This window comes from Canis lupus, chromosome 11 (assembly GCF_048164855.1).
Source record: "Canis lupus baileyi chromosome 11, mCanLup2.hap1, whole genome shotgun sequence".
Classification (NCBI taxonomy): Eukaryota; Metazoa; Chordata; class Mammalia; order Carnivora; family Canidae; genus Canis; species Canis lupus.
In genome coordinates this window covers 48,572,703-48,591,297 of record NC_132848.1, presented here as the reverse complement: position 1 = coordinate 48,591,297, position 18,595 = coordinate 48,572,703, and the positions used below count along the sequence as shown (strand labels likewise).

Here is an 18,595-nt window from a genome sequence, read left to right as displayed (position 1 = left end):
CAAAGGCAAGCATCATCGTGGCCTGCTTCTTTGGCCAAGAATGTTTTGATAAACCTGACACACAAACCAGTTGGGACTCTGAGACAATTGATTTTGCCTCTGCAGTAAGACTTTGACTTTAAAAGGTACATTTAGGGGCACCTGGGTGGCTCAGTCAGTTAAGCATCTGCCTTTTGCTCAGGTCATGATCCCAGGGTCCTGGGATTGAACCCCGTATTGGGCTCCCTGCTCACAGAGAGCCTCCTTCTCCATCTACCTCTGCTGTTCCCCCTGTGTGGGCTTGCTCGCTCGCTCCCTCTCTCTCTGTCAAATAGATAAATAAAATCTTTTTTAATTAATTAAGTAAGTAATAGTGCATTTGTTTCATATGGGACTGCTAACATAGAGTAAGATATTGGCCTTTTTTTTGCTTATATCAATTTATATAGGTTGTTGTAACTAATAAACTCTTGTATCAAATGATTGTTAAGTCTGAGAGTAGTCAAAAAAAAAAAAAAAAGTCTGAGAGTAGTCACTCTTGTTTGGAATTGTGCAGGGAACCTAGAGCGTAGGTAGGGATTAAGGGCCTAGATTTCTTGCCACTTGCTACGTCCTCCCAAACCAACTTGTTTCCTGCACAGAGACCAGAGCCACATTCTGCAGGTGTCTGTTTTCTTTGAGGGGAATATTTTGAGGAAACCTAACAGAGAGGAACTGAACATTTAGGAAAAATATATTTTCACAGCAGGATATTGCTTTTTCTCTTTTTTGGTTTAGGTTTTTCATTTGTTACAAGCCTTCACAGACTCCAAATACAGACTGAATACATACTTTCAGCAGGAGCTGGCTGACGTTGCTGTTTGTACCAGAGCCAAACTCTGGCTGGCCGAGAGGTATGTTAAAACCCCACATGAGCAAGGAGTTATCAGGGGTTAGGAATACATTGGAGAATTGCTGTTTCTAGTTGTGGGAGTTTTAAAAGTCATTGGCATGAGTTTTCTAAATTTATTGGAGTATTTATCTTTTTAGAACTTTGGGTTGTGGTAAAGAAAGAAAAATATTTTCTTGACAATTTTTCTGAAACTGCTCTATGGCTGGGGGGCATGTAATATGGCTTTTTATCTGTCTATCAATCAGCTTATTTTTATTAATACCTGTCATGTGCCCAGCCCTGTATCAAATATTATGGCAACGAAAGGCAGTAATTGACTACAATCACATGATACAAACTCAGGTGCCACGGCAATTCATAGATTAGAAATTAGGGGAAGACTTGAACAGGCACAGAGAAACCAGTAGGATGTGAATAAGAAAGATGTGCAAGTTGCCCCTTTTTAGGTAGACAGTAGAATAACTTGAATAATCATGACAAAGGAGTGTGGGTACATATTTTTTTATTCTCGCCATTGTTAGTTTATTCTAGATCTTATAACATTTACTATGTGAAAGACAAAATAAAAAGAATTTCTCATTTAATATGCAGGGAGGCCTCTCTGTAACAATATGTTCAAAATCCATGTTGTAAGACTCTGATATTGACAGGACAGTTACTGCAAAGGGCCTCCCAGTATGTCCTCTGTAAATGCCAACACAGGAGGTTCAGGGGAGGCCCAGAGGCTACCACATTCCATGCCAGAGTATCTTGGATTCAATTAGAAAGTCAGTGTATTAGTTGCCTTACATCATGGCCTTTTCTTTTGTACTTCAAAAGTACAAAAAATGTACTTTTGTTCACTTTTGTTGATTCCTCACCTTATATGGAAAGGCAGAAAATGGGTAGTATAAGAACCACAAGTCACTATAATCCAACAGATTCTTGTTGAACACAGGCTACACGCTGGCCTTTGTGTTAGGAGATATAAAGGATGCAAAGATACAGAAAAACTAGCTCTGGCTTTAAGGAACTGATATCCAGGAGGCGAGAAAGATGTGTAAATAAATAATCTTCATCCCGTAAGGCAAGGGTAATAACAAATGTGTGTAGGAAGCACATGAGTAGCCAAGAGGAGGGGCAGGGACAGCTCTTCAAGAGATGAGTAGAATTTCAGCAAGTGACGGGGCAGGGAGGGCATTCCAGGCTCTGGTAGTGTCAGTGCAAAGACACGGGAGAGTGAAGTGGTAGGGTGAGTGTGTAGAGATATAAAGAAGTTAGCTCCAGGGAACGCCTGGGTGGCTCAGCGGTTAAGTGTGTCCGCCTTCGGCTCAGTGTGTGATCCTGGGGTCCCTGGATCGAGTCCCACATCAGGCTCCCTGAATGGAGCCTGCTTCTCCCTCTGCCTCTGTCTCTGCTTCTTTCTCTGTGTCTCTCATGAATAAATAAATAAACTCTTTTAAAAAAAAGTTAGCTCTTCTGGAACCTAGTAGAAGGGTACACAAGGCAGCAGAAATACGTGGAGGCCATACAGTGAAAACTCCTCAAGGAAACTTTTCCATGAAAGGGAACCATTGAAGGATTTCTTGGTGTGTGGATATGTGAGTCTCCCTGTCTAAGCACCTATAGCTCTGGAAAGAGATATTGATGGGGAAATTCTCTTATGTCTGAAATGTCAGTAAAGTGATGGTTAACTCTCATTTTTAGATCAGTTTGTGTTTTCTCTCTTTTATGTAGAGAACAGAAGTTGACTGACCATAAACTGCTTCTCTGAGCCTAGTATCATTTGCCTTCCTTGTGACTTTTAGCAAATTCCCTAAACTGCCTTTTTGGGGAGAATAGGGAGTTGCAATCACATTCCTGCCCTCATCTGTTTATCAATAGCAGACTAGGTCCTCCTAGCTGTTGTTTCTGGGGATCAGGAAGTCAGGGCTCTCCAGGAACCATCCTATTGAAATTTCAACATCCAGCCAGGCCTGCCCCAAGACAGAATCCTGCCCTAAGACAGAATCCTAAATCTCCTGTTCTGCAGATGCTGTAGAGGCATTTCTGCCCCCCTTAGCCTGCTACCCCTTAATGGGTCTCATAGAAATTCATCATCTACTGGCCTCCTGAGCCCATTCCTTCTTGTTGGATGGGAAGGATGAGTTGGTGTAATAAGCCAGCCATCTGAATAGACTTTCATGCTGAGCAGTCAGTGCCTGAAGATGGATGACCAAGCTGCCATCAGCCTCCTCTCCATCTGGAGAGGTCCTCCCATCCTCTTTTAACTTTCCCTCTGGTCCCTATTGCAATTTGCTAACTAGGCTTTCAGCATCATCACTGCCCCCCCCCCCAACACAGACACACCTTCTTTGATTTTTCTCCGTGATTTTCCAGCCCTAGAAAACAAAAGCATGAATCACTGCAATTCACCGCGTTTCTACCTTCCTTGCCGAGAGTCCAGGACAGCCACTTTTATGTTTCCAGCGCAGTCAACTCTTTATTATTCAAGTGTGAACTTTATACTTTGTGGGTGGTCTATAGGTAGTTCCTAACACCAGGCCTCCTCTCGCTCCCAATGCACTTTTACTATATTAATCAGGATGTGTTCAGAGCCTGAAATAAAGTTTGAGAGGAAAACTCACTGCTGGAGCACAGTCCATTCCAAAGCCACCAATCAGTCTTTCTGTATTATCCGCATCATTGACATGATAACCTTGAGGTTCCTGAAGAGGAAAGTAGAGCACCAAATATAAATGATGAAGCTTCGGGCTGTCCTGTGAGACATACCTGCCTTGTCCCTGAGGTCCTTTGAGAGTGCTACCCTGGGAGGCTTGTGTCTATACTAATACCTCCATGCTCACAGGAGCCCATTCTGGGTCCTAATGGGCCATTCTCAAAGCCATGTTCATATTATCACCTGCCTTTCCCATGAAAGACATTGCAATGTGGAGTGTTCTCAGTTCCACTGCTCAAGAGGCTCTTTATGTCCCTAGCAATTTACATATGAAAGAAGAATAAATGTTCCTTTGTGACTACCAAGGATTTTCTGTATCTTCTGAGTAGAAGCTGTGAAACATTAATGTTACTGCCACAAAAAAAAAAAAAAAAAAAGCTAGTTTAAATTTTAGCACCGATGGGACACCTGGGTGACTGAATCAATTAAGCGGTTCCCTTTGGCTCAGGTCATGATCCCAGGGTCCTTGGATCGAGCCCCTCATCAGGCTCCCTGTTGAGTGAGGAGTCTGCTTCTCCCGCCCTCTGCCCTCTGTGTGCTTGCTTGCTCTCTTCTCGATCTTTCTCTCAAATAAATAAATCGTTAAAAAAAATTTTAGCACCAACACCTTTTTTCTTCTATAGTTGATTTGATTATTAGCCTGAGCTCATTCATCCCAATAAGTACATACACATTAGTAAGGGTGTCATTTATTTGTCTTTTTATTACCAAAGAAGGTTTCTTTAAAAAAATGTCATTGGAGCCATTGGATAACCAATTTGGTTTTTAAAATTTTGACCCTGAAATTGAGGGCACATAAAATAAAGACTTTTGTCATATATTTATGTTTTGACTTTGCAAGATTAATTGGGATTTATATGAGGTGGTTAAGCAATAGCCCTGAAGTTGTTGGGGGAATTTTTGGTGATGAACGGCCAGCTGGCAACATGGCCTGAGTAGAGGCCTGGGCTTCTGCTCTTACAGGCCGCTTTTCATTCCAAAATGTCAAAGCCTTTATGGAAATCAGCTCATTAATCCTTCTTGTTCCTTCCTTCCCCTTTTCCTCCATCCCTCCCTCCTCAGTTCAGGTCAGTGTCTCTCTTATGGTGTAAAGACAGTTTAACAACTACTGAAGGAAAACGAAGCTGACCCAGGCCACAAGCGGAGTGCACAGAGAGGTCGGTGGCGGGCCTGGGGAGGCTGGCTGCGGGCACCCAGTGAGGGCACTCGGCAGCCACCCAGCCTGACCCCCTGGGCCACCCTTGCTAACAGCAGATTTCAGCCCTACCTCCCCAGCTGGACCATAGACCCTGCCTAAATAGGCTGGACTTTTTGAAAGTCCTGTCAAATAGAACTAAGAGGAGAAAAGACTTATTATTTAGATCAAGAGTTGGAATTATTATTATATTGGGCTTAAAAGTTTTCAGAACTCATTTTGGTTCTAAAAGGGAGAAGTGTGTGTGTGTGCACTTTCTGTCAGATAAATGCAGTGGACTCTTCAGATAAATGCAGTGGACTAAGTGAACCTCAGACTAAGTGCAATGGATGATGTGATGACCAGGAAGAAAAATAGGGCCTACTAAAATTTTTTTCTCTTTTTTTTTTCTTGGTTGTCACTGTAGCATATACTTATCATAGAAAATTAGGCAAGTATGAAATTTGGGAAGGAAGAGAATATAAGTCTGCTCTTACCAACATCCAGTGGAAGCCACTATTACTAGTTTCAGTTTTACATATACACTTATTTCATCTTTTTGCCTGTGCCTTTTTTTTTTTAACATAGTTGTAGTTTTGCTGTACGTAGAAGAGCTCACTTTTTTCACTTAATAGTTCATGACAGTGTTTGCCATCATTATTAAAAAAACTCTTTGTGGTATAGCTACTATGGAAAATAAGATGGCATTTCCTCAAAATATTAAAAATAGCATTACCATATGACCTAGCAATTCTACTTCTGGGGATAGACCTAAATTAATTAAGAGCAGTTTCGAAGAGATATTTGTACACCTATGTTCATGGCTGCATTATTCACAAGAGCCAGAAGGTAGACATAACCTGAGTGTCCATTGATGGTTGAACAGGTAAACAATGTGGCATTTATGGGCAACATAATATTATTCAGCCTTAAAAAGGAAGGAAATCCTGACACAGGCTACCACATGGATGGACCTTGAGGACCTCATGCTAAGTAAAATAAGCCAGTCACAAAAAGACAAATCCTGCATGATTCCACTTATGTGAGGTCCCAAGAGTAGTCACATTCTTGGAGACAGAAAATAGAATGGTGGTTGCCAGGGGTGGGGGAGAGGGAATGAGGAGATAGTGTTTAATAGGCATAGAGTTGTAGTTTTACAAGATGGAAAGAGTTCTGGAGTTTGTGTCTCCAGGTATTGGCATTTATTAAGTACCCAGATTGGCGACAGTGAGTTTTTGCTCCAGGCAGTAGTTCTTAATGCTGATGGCTACATATTAGAATCATCTGAAGAGGTCTTTAAACCGAATGCCAGGTTCCACCTCCAGAATTTCTGATTTTTTTTGGTTGAGGGTGTGACCCAAGGACTGGTAGTTTTAAAATTCACCAGGAGATTCTAAAATGCAGTCAGATTGAGAACTACTGAGGTGTTCTTATGCATTCTTGTGTCTCCCATCTCCTTGAGCCAGAAGAGGAAGGATGAGCATTGAGTGAAATAGCAGCCATGTTAGAGCACAGTTGGATTTTTCTTCTGAGGCCGCAGACACAGACTCATTCGAGAAAAACCATCCCTCTAGTCTGCTACCGAGGAGATACGGTGGTTAACACTTTTGTTCCACAGATGGGCCAGTAAGGGGGGCCACACCGCTGTGTAGTTTCATGTATGAGTGAATTTCCGAGGTAGATTACTTAAAAGCTGCCTTAGCAAGGTATTTTAAGTTATGTCAGTTGCCCTGAGAAGTTAGATCTCATACTCTAGTGTGGTCTACCGTCCTGGAAGCTTATGGCTCATTTTGTTTTTGAGGTGAGGCTTGAAGAGAATAGACTCATATCTGTATCACTCCATTCAACAAATACTTACCGAGCCCCACTGTATGCCAGGCTGTATTAAATACTACACCTGTCTATTAAAACCAAACTTCAGTGTAGAGAAGGCAACAAAACAGAGTCTTATCAAATTGAATCATAGACCCAGAACTTTAGAACTAGAAGGAATCATGAAGTTTCTTGCAGTCTACTCCCATCGGCATGCATATGGGAAAGTGCAGCCCAGAGAGGTTGAGAGATTTGTTCATTTCCACACAGCCTACCAGGGCAGGGGTAAGATCCTATCTGATAACAATTAACATTTGTTGAGGACTTCTTCCCTGATCTTTGAGAGGCTCTTTCTACTGCCCTCTCCCTGCTCCCCTCCAGCCACCTCCATCTGTCCAGTGTTTTTATGTCAAGGCTTTTGAATGTCAAAGCTTAAGCATTGTCTAGAACAGTGCTTCTCAGACCTTAATGTGCCCATGAATCACCTGGGGATCTGCTTAAAATGAAGACTCTCATTCAGTAGGTCTGAGATGGTGACTAAGATCTTGCATTTCTGATGAGTTCTCATGTACTTCTGATGCTGCTGGTTCGGGGACACGGTACATATTGTAAGGGCCAGGGGTCACTGTGATCATCAGACTGTGCCCCTTTGAAATACTCCCACCTTCACACCCACATTCTCAAAGGCTGGAGCTTGGGTACAAAGGAGAAGACTAAGACCACTGAAGGTGTGGATGCAGAATTCTTTCCCCATCCACCTGGGATGCCCTGCACAGAAGGGCTGCATGGCTTCTGCACTTCCAATGGGGAGCCCACCTCCCTTGTCCTGGCAGCCATCCCAGTGGCCTCAGTGCCTAGGGTAGGACCAATGTTTATTGGCATGCAGAGAGTAGTATCATTTTGAAAATAACAGGCTGATACTCGAATGAGAAAAACAGGCTCTCAGGAATACAAGAACAATCCCCAAGGTTACAAGGAAAGCAACCTTGGCAACACATTTTTTAGTAAACAGTCCTGATGGGGAGCATAAATGGTGCAGGACGTTAATGTTTGTTGAAGATCTCTTTGTATTAGAACTAATGATTTGTTACCCCAAGGTAATTCTCATTTGCCAAAAATATTAGCTATATGATCCTTCCACTTCCTGATACAGCTTCCCTCCATCAGTGCTCCTGACACCCTCTATTTACTCCTCCACGGGCAACTCGTCCACTCCTCCACCTTTCCAGTACATACCTCTAGCCATTTGTATATCTCCTTCCCTGTCCACCCCCTTCTCCATACTCTCATTGTCTCCCCATTTCCTCTCTTAGTTACTGGGCCCAACTAAGAGGAGTGGTAAGCTCCTTAAAGTCCTAGGATTTAAATGCTTGAGGAAAATATGCTTATAGAGACAAAGCTAGGACTGGCTTTTGTGCAGCAATCCCAGTCCTGCCCCCAGGGGGGTCTGTGGCCAGCTGCAGAAGCTCTGGTTTGGGATTCTGTTTTGCCTCACAGCTGAACACAGCATCTATGTTCTAACCGCCAGATCGATTCCCACAAGAGACTGCACCTCCCAAGCAGAAACACTGGGGTTTAGGTCTCATTTCGTTTTCCCACTGTCCTTCACCCTTCCCAAACCCTTCGTGCCTCCTGGGCTGCTCCCCTCCTGAAGGAAGAGGTCCTCCTTTCGCAACTGCTCAAAATAAAGAGAGGTCTCAGCCCTTTGCCACAGCTGCAGGTTGCTGTTTCTCTCCCATGCCTCTGAAATGAATCCCGTCGAGAAGGATTGCTAAAATATTCTGATGTTCATGTGGCATTTTAAGGCTATCATTTGTGGTCCCTGCCAAAACTGTAAGGAAAGCAAGTCTGAACAGGGATGATTGGTTACATAGCAAGTTTCCAGGCATTGCTGGGGGTTGGGTTTTGCTTTTTTGGTTTATTTCTTCTTCGTTCTTTTTCTTTCTTTTTTTTCCTTTCAAAATAAAAGTTTTCCCAGTACTCCCCTCCCACCTCCTCTTTTTTAAAATTGCTTTTCTTTCAACCCCCAGATTTTATGGGGGAGGGAGATTCCTGTTAGGACCACTCTGAGTCCTCCAGCTCGACAGTCTCCTTGAGCCTTATGCATACTTGAAGGATGAGAGAAATGAAGTTGGTGTATTTTAGACCCAAGCTTGTTGACATTTGTTCACTTCTCTTTCAGACTTCTCAGAAATACTAAGGTCAAGATATCTCGGGATGAGATCCTGTTTGTATTTTTTAAAAACAGAAAGAACCATTAAGTTAGCGCATTTCAACCCAAACCAATGGACAAGGTGCAAAACATTTTCTTCATTAGCTATTCCTTTTAAAAATATGTCAAGGCTTGAAGGGATAAGGTGTTTGAGAAGAAGTGAAGCTTGAGAATATATGAGGTATTTCTTGTTGACAGGCTGAGCTTATGGAAACTAGTCAGGTGAAAGTAGTCACAAGAGATCAATATATTAAACTGAGCCTTTGAGCAAGTTGCCCAAGATCAAAGCTTCTTCATATTACAGTGAGAAATAAAAATAGTCTTTTCATGCAACTACACATCAAGACTTCTGCTGCCAACTGCTGATGCTTTCTAGTTTTTAAATATAGAAATCTGCAGACCTAACCTGGAAATGGCAATTAATTTGATAAAGGACTCAGAAATATCTGTTTTGCTCCACTTGTAGCTGTTGGCTTATGGAGGTATTGCTGTTGGAAGATTTGGGCAATGTTGTCATTGCCCAGCTTGCAAAAGAACGCAAGCTTTAAGTGTCCTCAACACATTTTCATAATATTATGTAAAACAATAACATAGTGGCTTATTTTTTTCCTTTAGCATGTAACATGTTCCATCTTTTGGATAAATCAACGCATGGAACCATTCCCAATGAATTTGAGCCAGTTTAGATTCGCAAATAGTACAAAGCAATGTAGTAAACACAGTGGGGAATATAGAGATTAATGGTATCGTCCCTATTTCAAAAACCATGTGAATAAGACAGGTATGGATTGAATTAACTGTAAACAAGTAAGAATCTGGTAAATTCTGAAATGAGGTCAGAGTGTGTTGCAGGAGCCAGCTTGTGGGGTCAGGGTGCCAAGGAAGTCTTCGAGGAGGAGGAAAAAGTCTTTAAAGGCTGGGTGAGATGTAATTATTAGTTAAGGTTAATTTTCTTATATTGGAGAATGAGTGAGTTTAGACCAATAGTCTGTGTTGCTAAATAAATTGTGAAGGTCTCATTGCCCAAGTACAAAGGAAGGAATCTTAGCACGGTGCTCAGTGTTGTGGGAACCACTTTAGGCATTTATAATGGAGTCTCTATTGTCAGAGTTTAGTGATAATTTAGTCTAGTTGAAAGGAGAGCTTATCCGTGTGAAACAACCAACAGTGACATGCTTAAAGAAGTTCTAATGCTGTAGTACATAGAGAAAGTCAAGAATTCAGGGAAGAATGTAGACTGGAATAGTCAGGGAACGCTTTGCTTTCTAGGGGAGTTGAGTATTTAAAATGGGTCCTAGAGCATTGGTGTGATTTGGAAACACCCAACATGGTAGGAAAAGAACATGTCAAGATTGTGGACAACATGTGCGAGGACATACTGCGGGGAATACATGGGATATATTGTGTGCCAGTGAGGGGATAGAGCTGCAGAAGACATGCTATGTTTCGGAGAGCAGTACAAGATTTGATAAGAGACCAGTTGTGGCAGGCCTTAAATGTCAGCCAGAGGAATTTGGATTTGATCCAAGAGTTAAGAGGAAGTCAGTAAGCTCAGGCTTATACTAGTAAATACACTGCTCTCGCCATGCACATGAGATACACTGGGGAGTGTATCTCAAAGTATTAAATCTTTGCAGTCTCTCCCAGCGATCAACAAAATTTCCAGCCCCTCCTGGTGGTTAGCAAAAGCTCCCTAGTAACCATCTACCAACTCTGTCACTGGGAAGCCCCTATTACCTGCCTGGGCAGCTGGTGATGAGAGTAGAGCTGTTGCTTGTGTGCATTTTGGACTGCCTGGCTGTTGTCTTCTCAGCATTGCCAAGAGAACCAGTGAGCCACAGAATTGATAGCAGGAAGGAAATTTAGATATCATCTATCTAGTCAGTGGAATCCTTTCTTCAAATAGAAGCATAAGAGGACGTTCAAGATGTTGAAGATGACACCTGTGGTGCAAGCTGGGATGGGGGCCTGGAGGCCCATCCACATGGCCTTTCACCCATTGGGGTCCCCCAAAAGGGACTAAGAGGAGCATCATGACTTCCTATTTCAAAATAGGAATCTAATCCAAACCAGTATTTATAGATGAGGAATGGTACAAGAGGGCAAGTGACTTCTTCCTTTTTGACAGATGTGACTGATTCTGGAGATGGCCCAAGTTGGGCATAAATAGCAAATTTGCTTTTTGCCTCTTGATCCACTTCCTTCTTCAGCTGTGGCCTGATCATACTCATAGCATATCCTGCAACCCAATGCCCTTGGGCTCTCTCTGGGAACTGCCCTTCTTGGACAGGGACCCATGCTCTAGACCTCCTTGCCATCTAAAGTTAGCTATTAGGTCCTCTTCCCTTAGAAATCTATTCTCAGCTAGATGACTGCCACTGCCACCTGATCTGACCAATGAATCATGCTAATGTGTTACTAAGTTCTAATATGTAAACAAGTTAATTCCCCTGGATCATACAGCTGTTTTTCAGTAGTGATCTTTGGAGACAGTACTCTTAACTGAAGTCAGTAGCTCTGAAGGCAGGCTTTCAGGCAACACGTAGACCTGGCAGGAGTGCTTCTTTATACCTCACTTGGCCTCCTGCTTCTCTGCCCTTATATTGAGCCGACTCAACTGCGGTATGTTTGTCCTATGCAGCCAGACCTCAGGCTGCCTCCAGGAGGGGTTTTGGACTGGTCTTATAAGAATGGACCAAAGGAGCAGCTTTAAGAGAAACCTCCCGAGCCTCACTATCCTTCCTACCTCCCTCTCAGCTGCCAGTGATACCCAGGGTTCCTTGGTGATAGGACTGGCCTGCACACCTCTGGAAATAACACTTTCGCCGCGCAGTATCGGGAGCTTACTCCAGGGCTCCCTGGCTGAACCCAAAGGCCTTGTGTTTCTGGGTGACCATAGGAGGGGGCACTTTGAGAGGGACTTGGCAAATGGAAAAGCTCTAACCTGTGTATGCATCCTGTTGAAGTTGAGGAGAGGCGGAGTATACTCAAGGTTATATAGCAGGTCTGAGTTCTGGGCCCTATTCAGCTCAAACCAACCGTGTGGGGCCAGCCATTTCATGGGGACTCAGTTTTTTGTTTGTTTGTTTGTTTGTTTTTTAAAGATTTTATTTATTTATTCATGAGAGACAGAGAGGAGACATAGGCAGAGGGAGAAGCAGCTTCCTCATGGAGAACCTGATCCGGGACTCAATCCCAAGACCCTGGGATCACGCCCTGAGCTGAAGGCAGAGGATCAACCACTGATATACCCAGGCGTCCTGGGGACTCAGTTTTTAATCTGTACAGTGGGAACCCGTAAAATGACAGTGGGACACCAATGTGGGCAAGGAGGAACATGGTGAGTAATGAGTGTGAGAGTATGGAAGAGCTAAGCAAATAGAGGAAATATCTATTGTCAGATAATTAAGTCTTTATCAACATAATCAGCCATGTTGAAAACAGGCCTTTATGTTGGCCTCACAGGAACAGCTGTGCTCGGAGCCCTTGCTTTTCACCAGACTGGCTACGGGACATAACACCACAGCATGTGGCTGCAAACCAAAATACTCTCATTGTTTGGCAAAGCGGCTCACTTTTCATCTGATTGTGTTTGGGACACATAGATACAATTTGTCAAGAAAACCTTGATTCTAAAAAATTAAAATAAAATAAATAAAATAAAATAAAATAAAATACCTTGATTCTATTCTTGTTTTTTGCCCTAATCTTGGGTAGGTCACTTGAGCTATATGAGCTACTCTGTTGATATGTAAAAAATGGGAATAATAATGCCTATTTTTCTTCCCTCTTAAGAATTTTTTATTTTAATTTATTTATGATAGTCACAGAGAGAGAGAGAGAGAGAGAGAGGGGCAGAGACATAGGCAGAGGGAGAAGCAGGCTCCATGCACCGGGAGCCCGATGTGGGATTCGATCCCGGGTCTCCAGGATCGCGCCCTGGGCCAAAGGCAGGCGCCAAACCGCTGCGCCACCCAGGGATCCCCCCTCTTAAGAATTTTGTAAAGATAAGGTAGGAACATTTTTTGAAGACAAAACTTCTAATAAAAGGCAGTTGATATTATTATTATTATTATTATTATTATTATTATTATCAGTATTACTATTATTGCCAGGGCTAATTTCCAAGTATGTGCTGTGCCAGGTTCACATTAGCACAGTTCTGTTGACTGGGCTGTTGGAAATTCTCACCTTGTGATCTGCATACAGATTTCTGATGCAGCTTCCAGAAGTTTTCATTCGCCTCACTTATTTATCCTTTTTTTATAATCCTGGGGAGAAAGTAAGGTTTGAAAAGAAAGGGGACTTCTGTTAGCATTTTATATAATAACTGAAGCTATATATCCTCCAAGTCCCAAACTGTACAATAAAAGTTTTCTTGGATACTACTTTTCTCCCATAATTCCTAGCACATAGCTTATTAAGTTATTAACCAGCAATTTCTCTGGCAGCATATTAAACTTTACTTTTAAACAAGTCACAGAGGGGGGGAAACATGCATCTCTCATAAAAGGAATAAAAAACATACACCCTCTAAAACGATTTCCCCAGGCTTTGAACAAATCCCAAGCCCCACACAAGGTCTCTTTTTCCTCATTCTCTGCACATAACTTGAGTGTTAGTACATTAATGAGAAAAAGATGCCTAATAGAAAGACGGAAAAATATGAGGGCCTCTTGGGGGGGTGTGGGAGGCTCCCTGAGGGTCCTCTGAAAAGGCAGGTGAGCCTTAATAGAGGGAAAAGGCAAAGCTTTGGCCTTGAGGTTGTGGGTTTCCTCTTGAGCAGCGGTTTTGCCAGGGAAGCAGAGGCAGCTATGGTCTGGACCCTGACCTATGAAGTGCCCTGGTGCCTTCTACAGACAACCTGGGCTTTGTCGAGTGCCTACCCAGAACCCTGGTAAAGGGGTCAGGGCCCTGTTTTCACAGATTCCATACCCTGGAACAAAAGCTGCTTTTCCAGGGGAAGCCCCAGTTACACTGTAGCAGATGGCTAGGATATTTGGTCCCTTTCTGGACAGACTCACAGCTCCTGGTCTCTTGCTTTGGGCATAGGCAACTCAGTTCCCTATAAATTGGTCAACCACCAGAGCAGGGCATGAAGATGGCTTCACTTTAAAAGGAAAATTCAAGTAGGAGAGCCACGGGGCAGCTTCTCCATGTGGGTGTGAGTATAAACACTTGCAAAGCTCCAGACCGAGGAAGGCTGGATGGAAGTTGGAGCATACCATAAAAATGCAGCTCTGCCGTCACACCCCCTCTGGGGAGGGCAAGGTAAATGAGCAGTCCTGGGTAGCCAGCCAGACCCTGCATGCCGCTGCCAGCTGGCTCCGAGTGCAGATCTAAATTCTGGATGTTACAGTGGGGGAAAATAACTTGTTTAAAAATATATATTCTGCAATTCATGACCATTTGGCATCTTGGTTTAAACAAATCCCCTATTGTTTCTCCAAGAATGCCATGTGATGGTTGCTTGGCTGGGGGCTGTGGTAAAAATGGAAATGAGAAGGGAGAGAGAGGTTCTTTTTTATTTAATTTACACTTCCATATTTACATGACTTAATGTGGCCTGCATCAAAGAAGTACCTCCTGGCTCCGAACCCACAACAGCTCTTCCTTTTATATTCAAATGTAAAGAGAGGCAGCTCTGATGCTGTTGTGGGCAGCTACCATTGCAGGGACGAGAACTGCCTAGGATTGCAAAGATGGCCATCTTGATCCATGGGAGACCAAAGGAAGGTCAACCAAACACCCTGTGTCAAGTCAGCCATTCAGATTGTCCTTGGAGGCTGTTTTCTGTTGGTTAGTCAGGAAAAGTTTTCCTAGAGGGCAGGTTTTGAAGTGAACTTTGAATAAAGGATGTGGTGTGGCTGGACATGTGTCAAGTCTGGGGTTCGTGGCAGGATATGGGAACATGTTCCAGACTGTTGACTCCCCCTTTCTTTCTACTACCACCTTCCCTCTCTCATCAGTCTTTTCTTGCCCCTTCCCCCACTACTCCCCTACCTTCTCCCCCCCTGCTCCCCACCTACCTTCCTTCTCCCCACCTACTTTCTTTCTCTTTTTCTGGTTTTCTTCTTCCCAGCCTATTCGGTGCCTGGTAGTAGTCCCCAGGATATCGCATCATTAACTCCATTGCTGGCTCCCTGAAAAGAGGCAGCTAGTGCTTTCTGCTCATCGTCATGGTTGAGAACAACAGTAGTGGTCTAAGTAGGAGTGAGCATGGGTGGGGGCCAGGATTAGAGCCTGCAATGGGCTACGATGAGCCCCTGCTAGGACTCCAGCTCCAGAGTCATTCTAAGCCATTAAGCTCATCAACTGCACTTGTTAGACTTTCTGGTATTCATTCATCCTTGCATGTGGCAAGCATGTTCTTACCATTGTATCTGCTCCAGTGAGCTCCCCTGCCTGGATTCCTTCTTTCCCTTCACTGGCCAGATCCTTCCATGTCTCCAGACCCCTCCTTCCATGACATTCCCTCTGTTTTTTTGTACATTTTTTTTTTCTGTGTACACACACACACACAAGGCCATAAATTCTGCAAGGCCAGAACTTTCTCCTTTCTCTCCCTTTCTGTCCCAGGTAGGATATTCCCCATGGAGCTCAGTAAGGGTTTCTAGATTAATAAAGTGAAGCCATAAGTCTAATTAGGTTTCTGGAGGGAGTCATTCCCTGGGGATTAGAGTGACCTCAAACCCTGACTCTGTTGAAGTCCAGATACAGTCTCTTGACATAGAGACTTAACAGACACTAGCAGCCTAAAGTCACAACAGCTGTCTCCAGCCCTCTGAAGATGTCAGTGAATGCTTCTGGAAGACTACAGTGTGTCCAGAATGACCTCTGTCCCTTTTAGGGGACCCACCAAGCTTCACACTAGTAAGTGGGGATCCTCGCTTTGCTGTGTAGATTTGGCCAGTGGGGTCCCACAGGTGGCTTTAATCCTTTGGAGCTTTGGAACCCTTAAAGGTCACTCCTAAGCTTTCCTTTTGAGTGTTTCACTATATCATTTCCTATTGTCCTTCCCCTTCCGTATCCCCTTTGTACTTCTCACTATTCTCCAAACGTGTCATGTACCCTGGTCTTTGGACTTGCTACTTCTTCTGCTGGGGTCACTCTGCCCATGTTCCTTATCCCAGACTCCTCACTCTTCAGCTCTTGGCCAAGTCACTTCCTAACTTACCAGGAGGACTGGGCAGGTCCCCTCTTCAGCCATCCTTAATTTTTACTGTGTCAAACTCCTTGTACTCTAGCATGATTGGTTGCATGTTTCTCCTGCTAAAGTAGTGGCTTTCAAGGTTTTTTGACAGGCACTCAAAACAAATACATTTTACATATGACCTAATGTGTATGTATGCCATATGTGTCTATATGCACACACATAAGAAATCTTGCACAGTTTGAAATTGTGATAATATCTATATGAGATATGAACAGTCTGTAAGAAAAAAATGCAACAGGGGAATTTACTCAAGTTGTAGCACGTTTCAGTTCAGGAATGTTTGCTTTCAACATACCCACCATCACTTTGGATACCAAGCATAACCCTGTTGATACCATTCAGTATGATTCAGGATGGCTTATTACCAGGAAAGGAAAAAGAAAGGAGAACAAATCAGTCAACGTTTTTACTTAAAGGAATACCCGGGTGGCTCAGTGGTTGAGCATCTGCCTTTGGCTCAGGTCATGATCCCAGGGTTCTGGGGATTAGAGTGACCCACTCTAATGTCAGGCTCCGTATAGGGAGCCTGCTTCTCCCTTTACCTATGTCTCTGCCTCTCTCTGTGTGTCTCTCATGAATGAATAGAAAATCTTTAAAATAAAAAAAATTTAATTTTTTACTTAAAATGATTACATTTCATAAATTATTTACCTCTAACACCAAAGATAATTTATTAAAAATTTATCTCAGGCAAGGACTTTATAGCAACAAGTGAAGGAAACAATACTTACTTGACTGCTTTGATGCACTCTGATTATAGTTGATGCACTCCCTCCCTCCTTCCCTTCCTCTTTTCTTTTTTTTTTTTTTTTCCCTTCCTCTTTTCCTCCCTCTCTCTGCCCCTCTTTTCTTCCATCTGGCTCCCTCCCTCCTTTGTGGCCCCAGATCCTCTCTGTTTCCCCTCACCTCTCTCTTCCCCTTCTTTCTCTCAGTTCCTTTCTCCCTGTTATGCTGGTCACCATTCACTAGTTGATTTCACAGTCAACAAAATGGGTCATAACCTACAGTTTGAAAAACACAATTCAGGACTCTAAGTTCCTTGAGGGCAGTAACTGTGTCCATGAATCATTTTATCTTCATATTTCCAAAGCCTGGCACTATTCCTGAGCTCTCAGTAGCCTCTCAGTAAATGTTTTCCGAATGAATGGGCCTCAGTTAAGCTCTGCAGCCACCGGGATTCCGGAAGGGACAGAAGTGAATAATTTATCACAGACTTCCCAGGAACTCCTGCTGTCCTCTAGACACTGGGGCCATTGTGGATGTGTCTGGGAAGCCCTACTCTCTCTGCCCTGCCTTCTCCCTCCCCCTAGTTTCCAGGAGAGAGGGCAGGAGGTTTAATGAAGTTCAGAGATTTCTGGAGACAAGAAGTGGATTCATCAGGTTCTCGGGTAGGTATTTGTCAAGGGACAAATGGTTTAAAAAATGGAAGAAAGCAAGATTCTTAACAAGCCCTTTGTTTGATTTTATATATGTAAACTTTGTTCTCCTAGTACCTGGATCCTGCTGCTCCTTCTACAGCCACGACCCTGCCATTTTTCAACCAATCTGTTAGACCCGACCACTTCTGATTTTTTTTTTTTTTTTAGAACACTCTAAATCTCTATTATACTGTGTCCCATGCCAGGATTTTTCCATTTGGGGGTAGAAAAAAAATCCCCAAGCCCACCAAAACCCTGTGGGTTGGTTTCCTGTCCAGCTGGCTTGCTGTTCCCCAGGATTTTATTCCCATCATCAAAGTGACTTGACAGACCAAGAACAAACCTCTGGCTCACCCTGAATTCACAGTGTACCATTTCCAAGTCAGAACAAACATCAAGTAACAGTGAGAGAAAAAGAAAGGGAACAAAATTATTTTCCTGACCTAGAAGCCAGTTCAGAGTGAGGCCCAATTCTGACTCCAGACAGGGATGTTATGTGGCTATGGCTGTGGCTGTGGCTGTGGCCGTCCTTGAGGGTAGAGCCATGAAGAGTGGACTCCAAGCCAGAATTTCTGTCTGAGTTGGTCTCAAAGGAAAAGCCATAGATGGACTCCTTTCTGGCCCCAGATCTCTGTTTCCTGGAATCAAAAGCAGCAGCATTTGAGGGAGCATCCCACAATCTCATTGACTACATCAGACTTGGCCCAGAGCCTTTCCATTATGGGGGCAATCAGAGTGGTCCCGAAGTGTTCCCAGGAGACCAGCAAGGTCACCAGCCCATGCCAGGTTCAAAAAAGGATGCAGAAACACTTTAACCAGGCAGGGGGCTCTAAAGATTGCCAACCTTTCCTCTATTCATTTAGAAATTCTAAAAAATATATGAACTTAGCTAAAATCTCACAGAAGCTCCTCATCAGAGTTGAAAGTCAAACCAGCTTCCCCCAGATTTCCCTTCATGGTTCTATATGGCTCTATCAACAGAAAAACATCGGAGAGGCTATGATTCTGAGGCCACATGGGAGCAGTCAGTGCAATTTTTACACTACGGAGCATCCAGTTAGCACGAAGTAGCCCATCTTCTGAAGGCCTGGCCTGCCTTATTCTTGTTCCTATTTTTCAACACATTCTCTATTCTTCCCATCCTGATCTTCCCGGGTCCATAGACAGGCCAGACTAATTCCTTCCCATATCTAT

The 18,595-nt window shown here is 43.4% G+C and overlaps 1 protein-coding gene across 7 annotated transcripts in view; it reads left to right on the top strand.

The window, feature by feature from the left end:
* The window catches only part of THADA (THADA armadillo repeat containing), a 332,010-nt gene that overhangs the window by 226,098 nt on the left and 87,317 nt on the right, over nt 1-18,595 (top strand). For all 7 annotated transcript variants that reach the window (XM_072768181.1, XM_072768180.1, XM_072768179.1 and 4 more), the window contains one exon: nt 757-872. In XM_072768181.1, the coding sequence (XP_072624282.1) occupies nt 757-872 (116 nt within the window). The remainder of the gene's footprint in view (nt 1-756; nt 873-18,595) is intronic.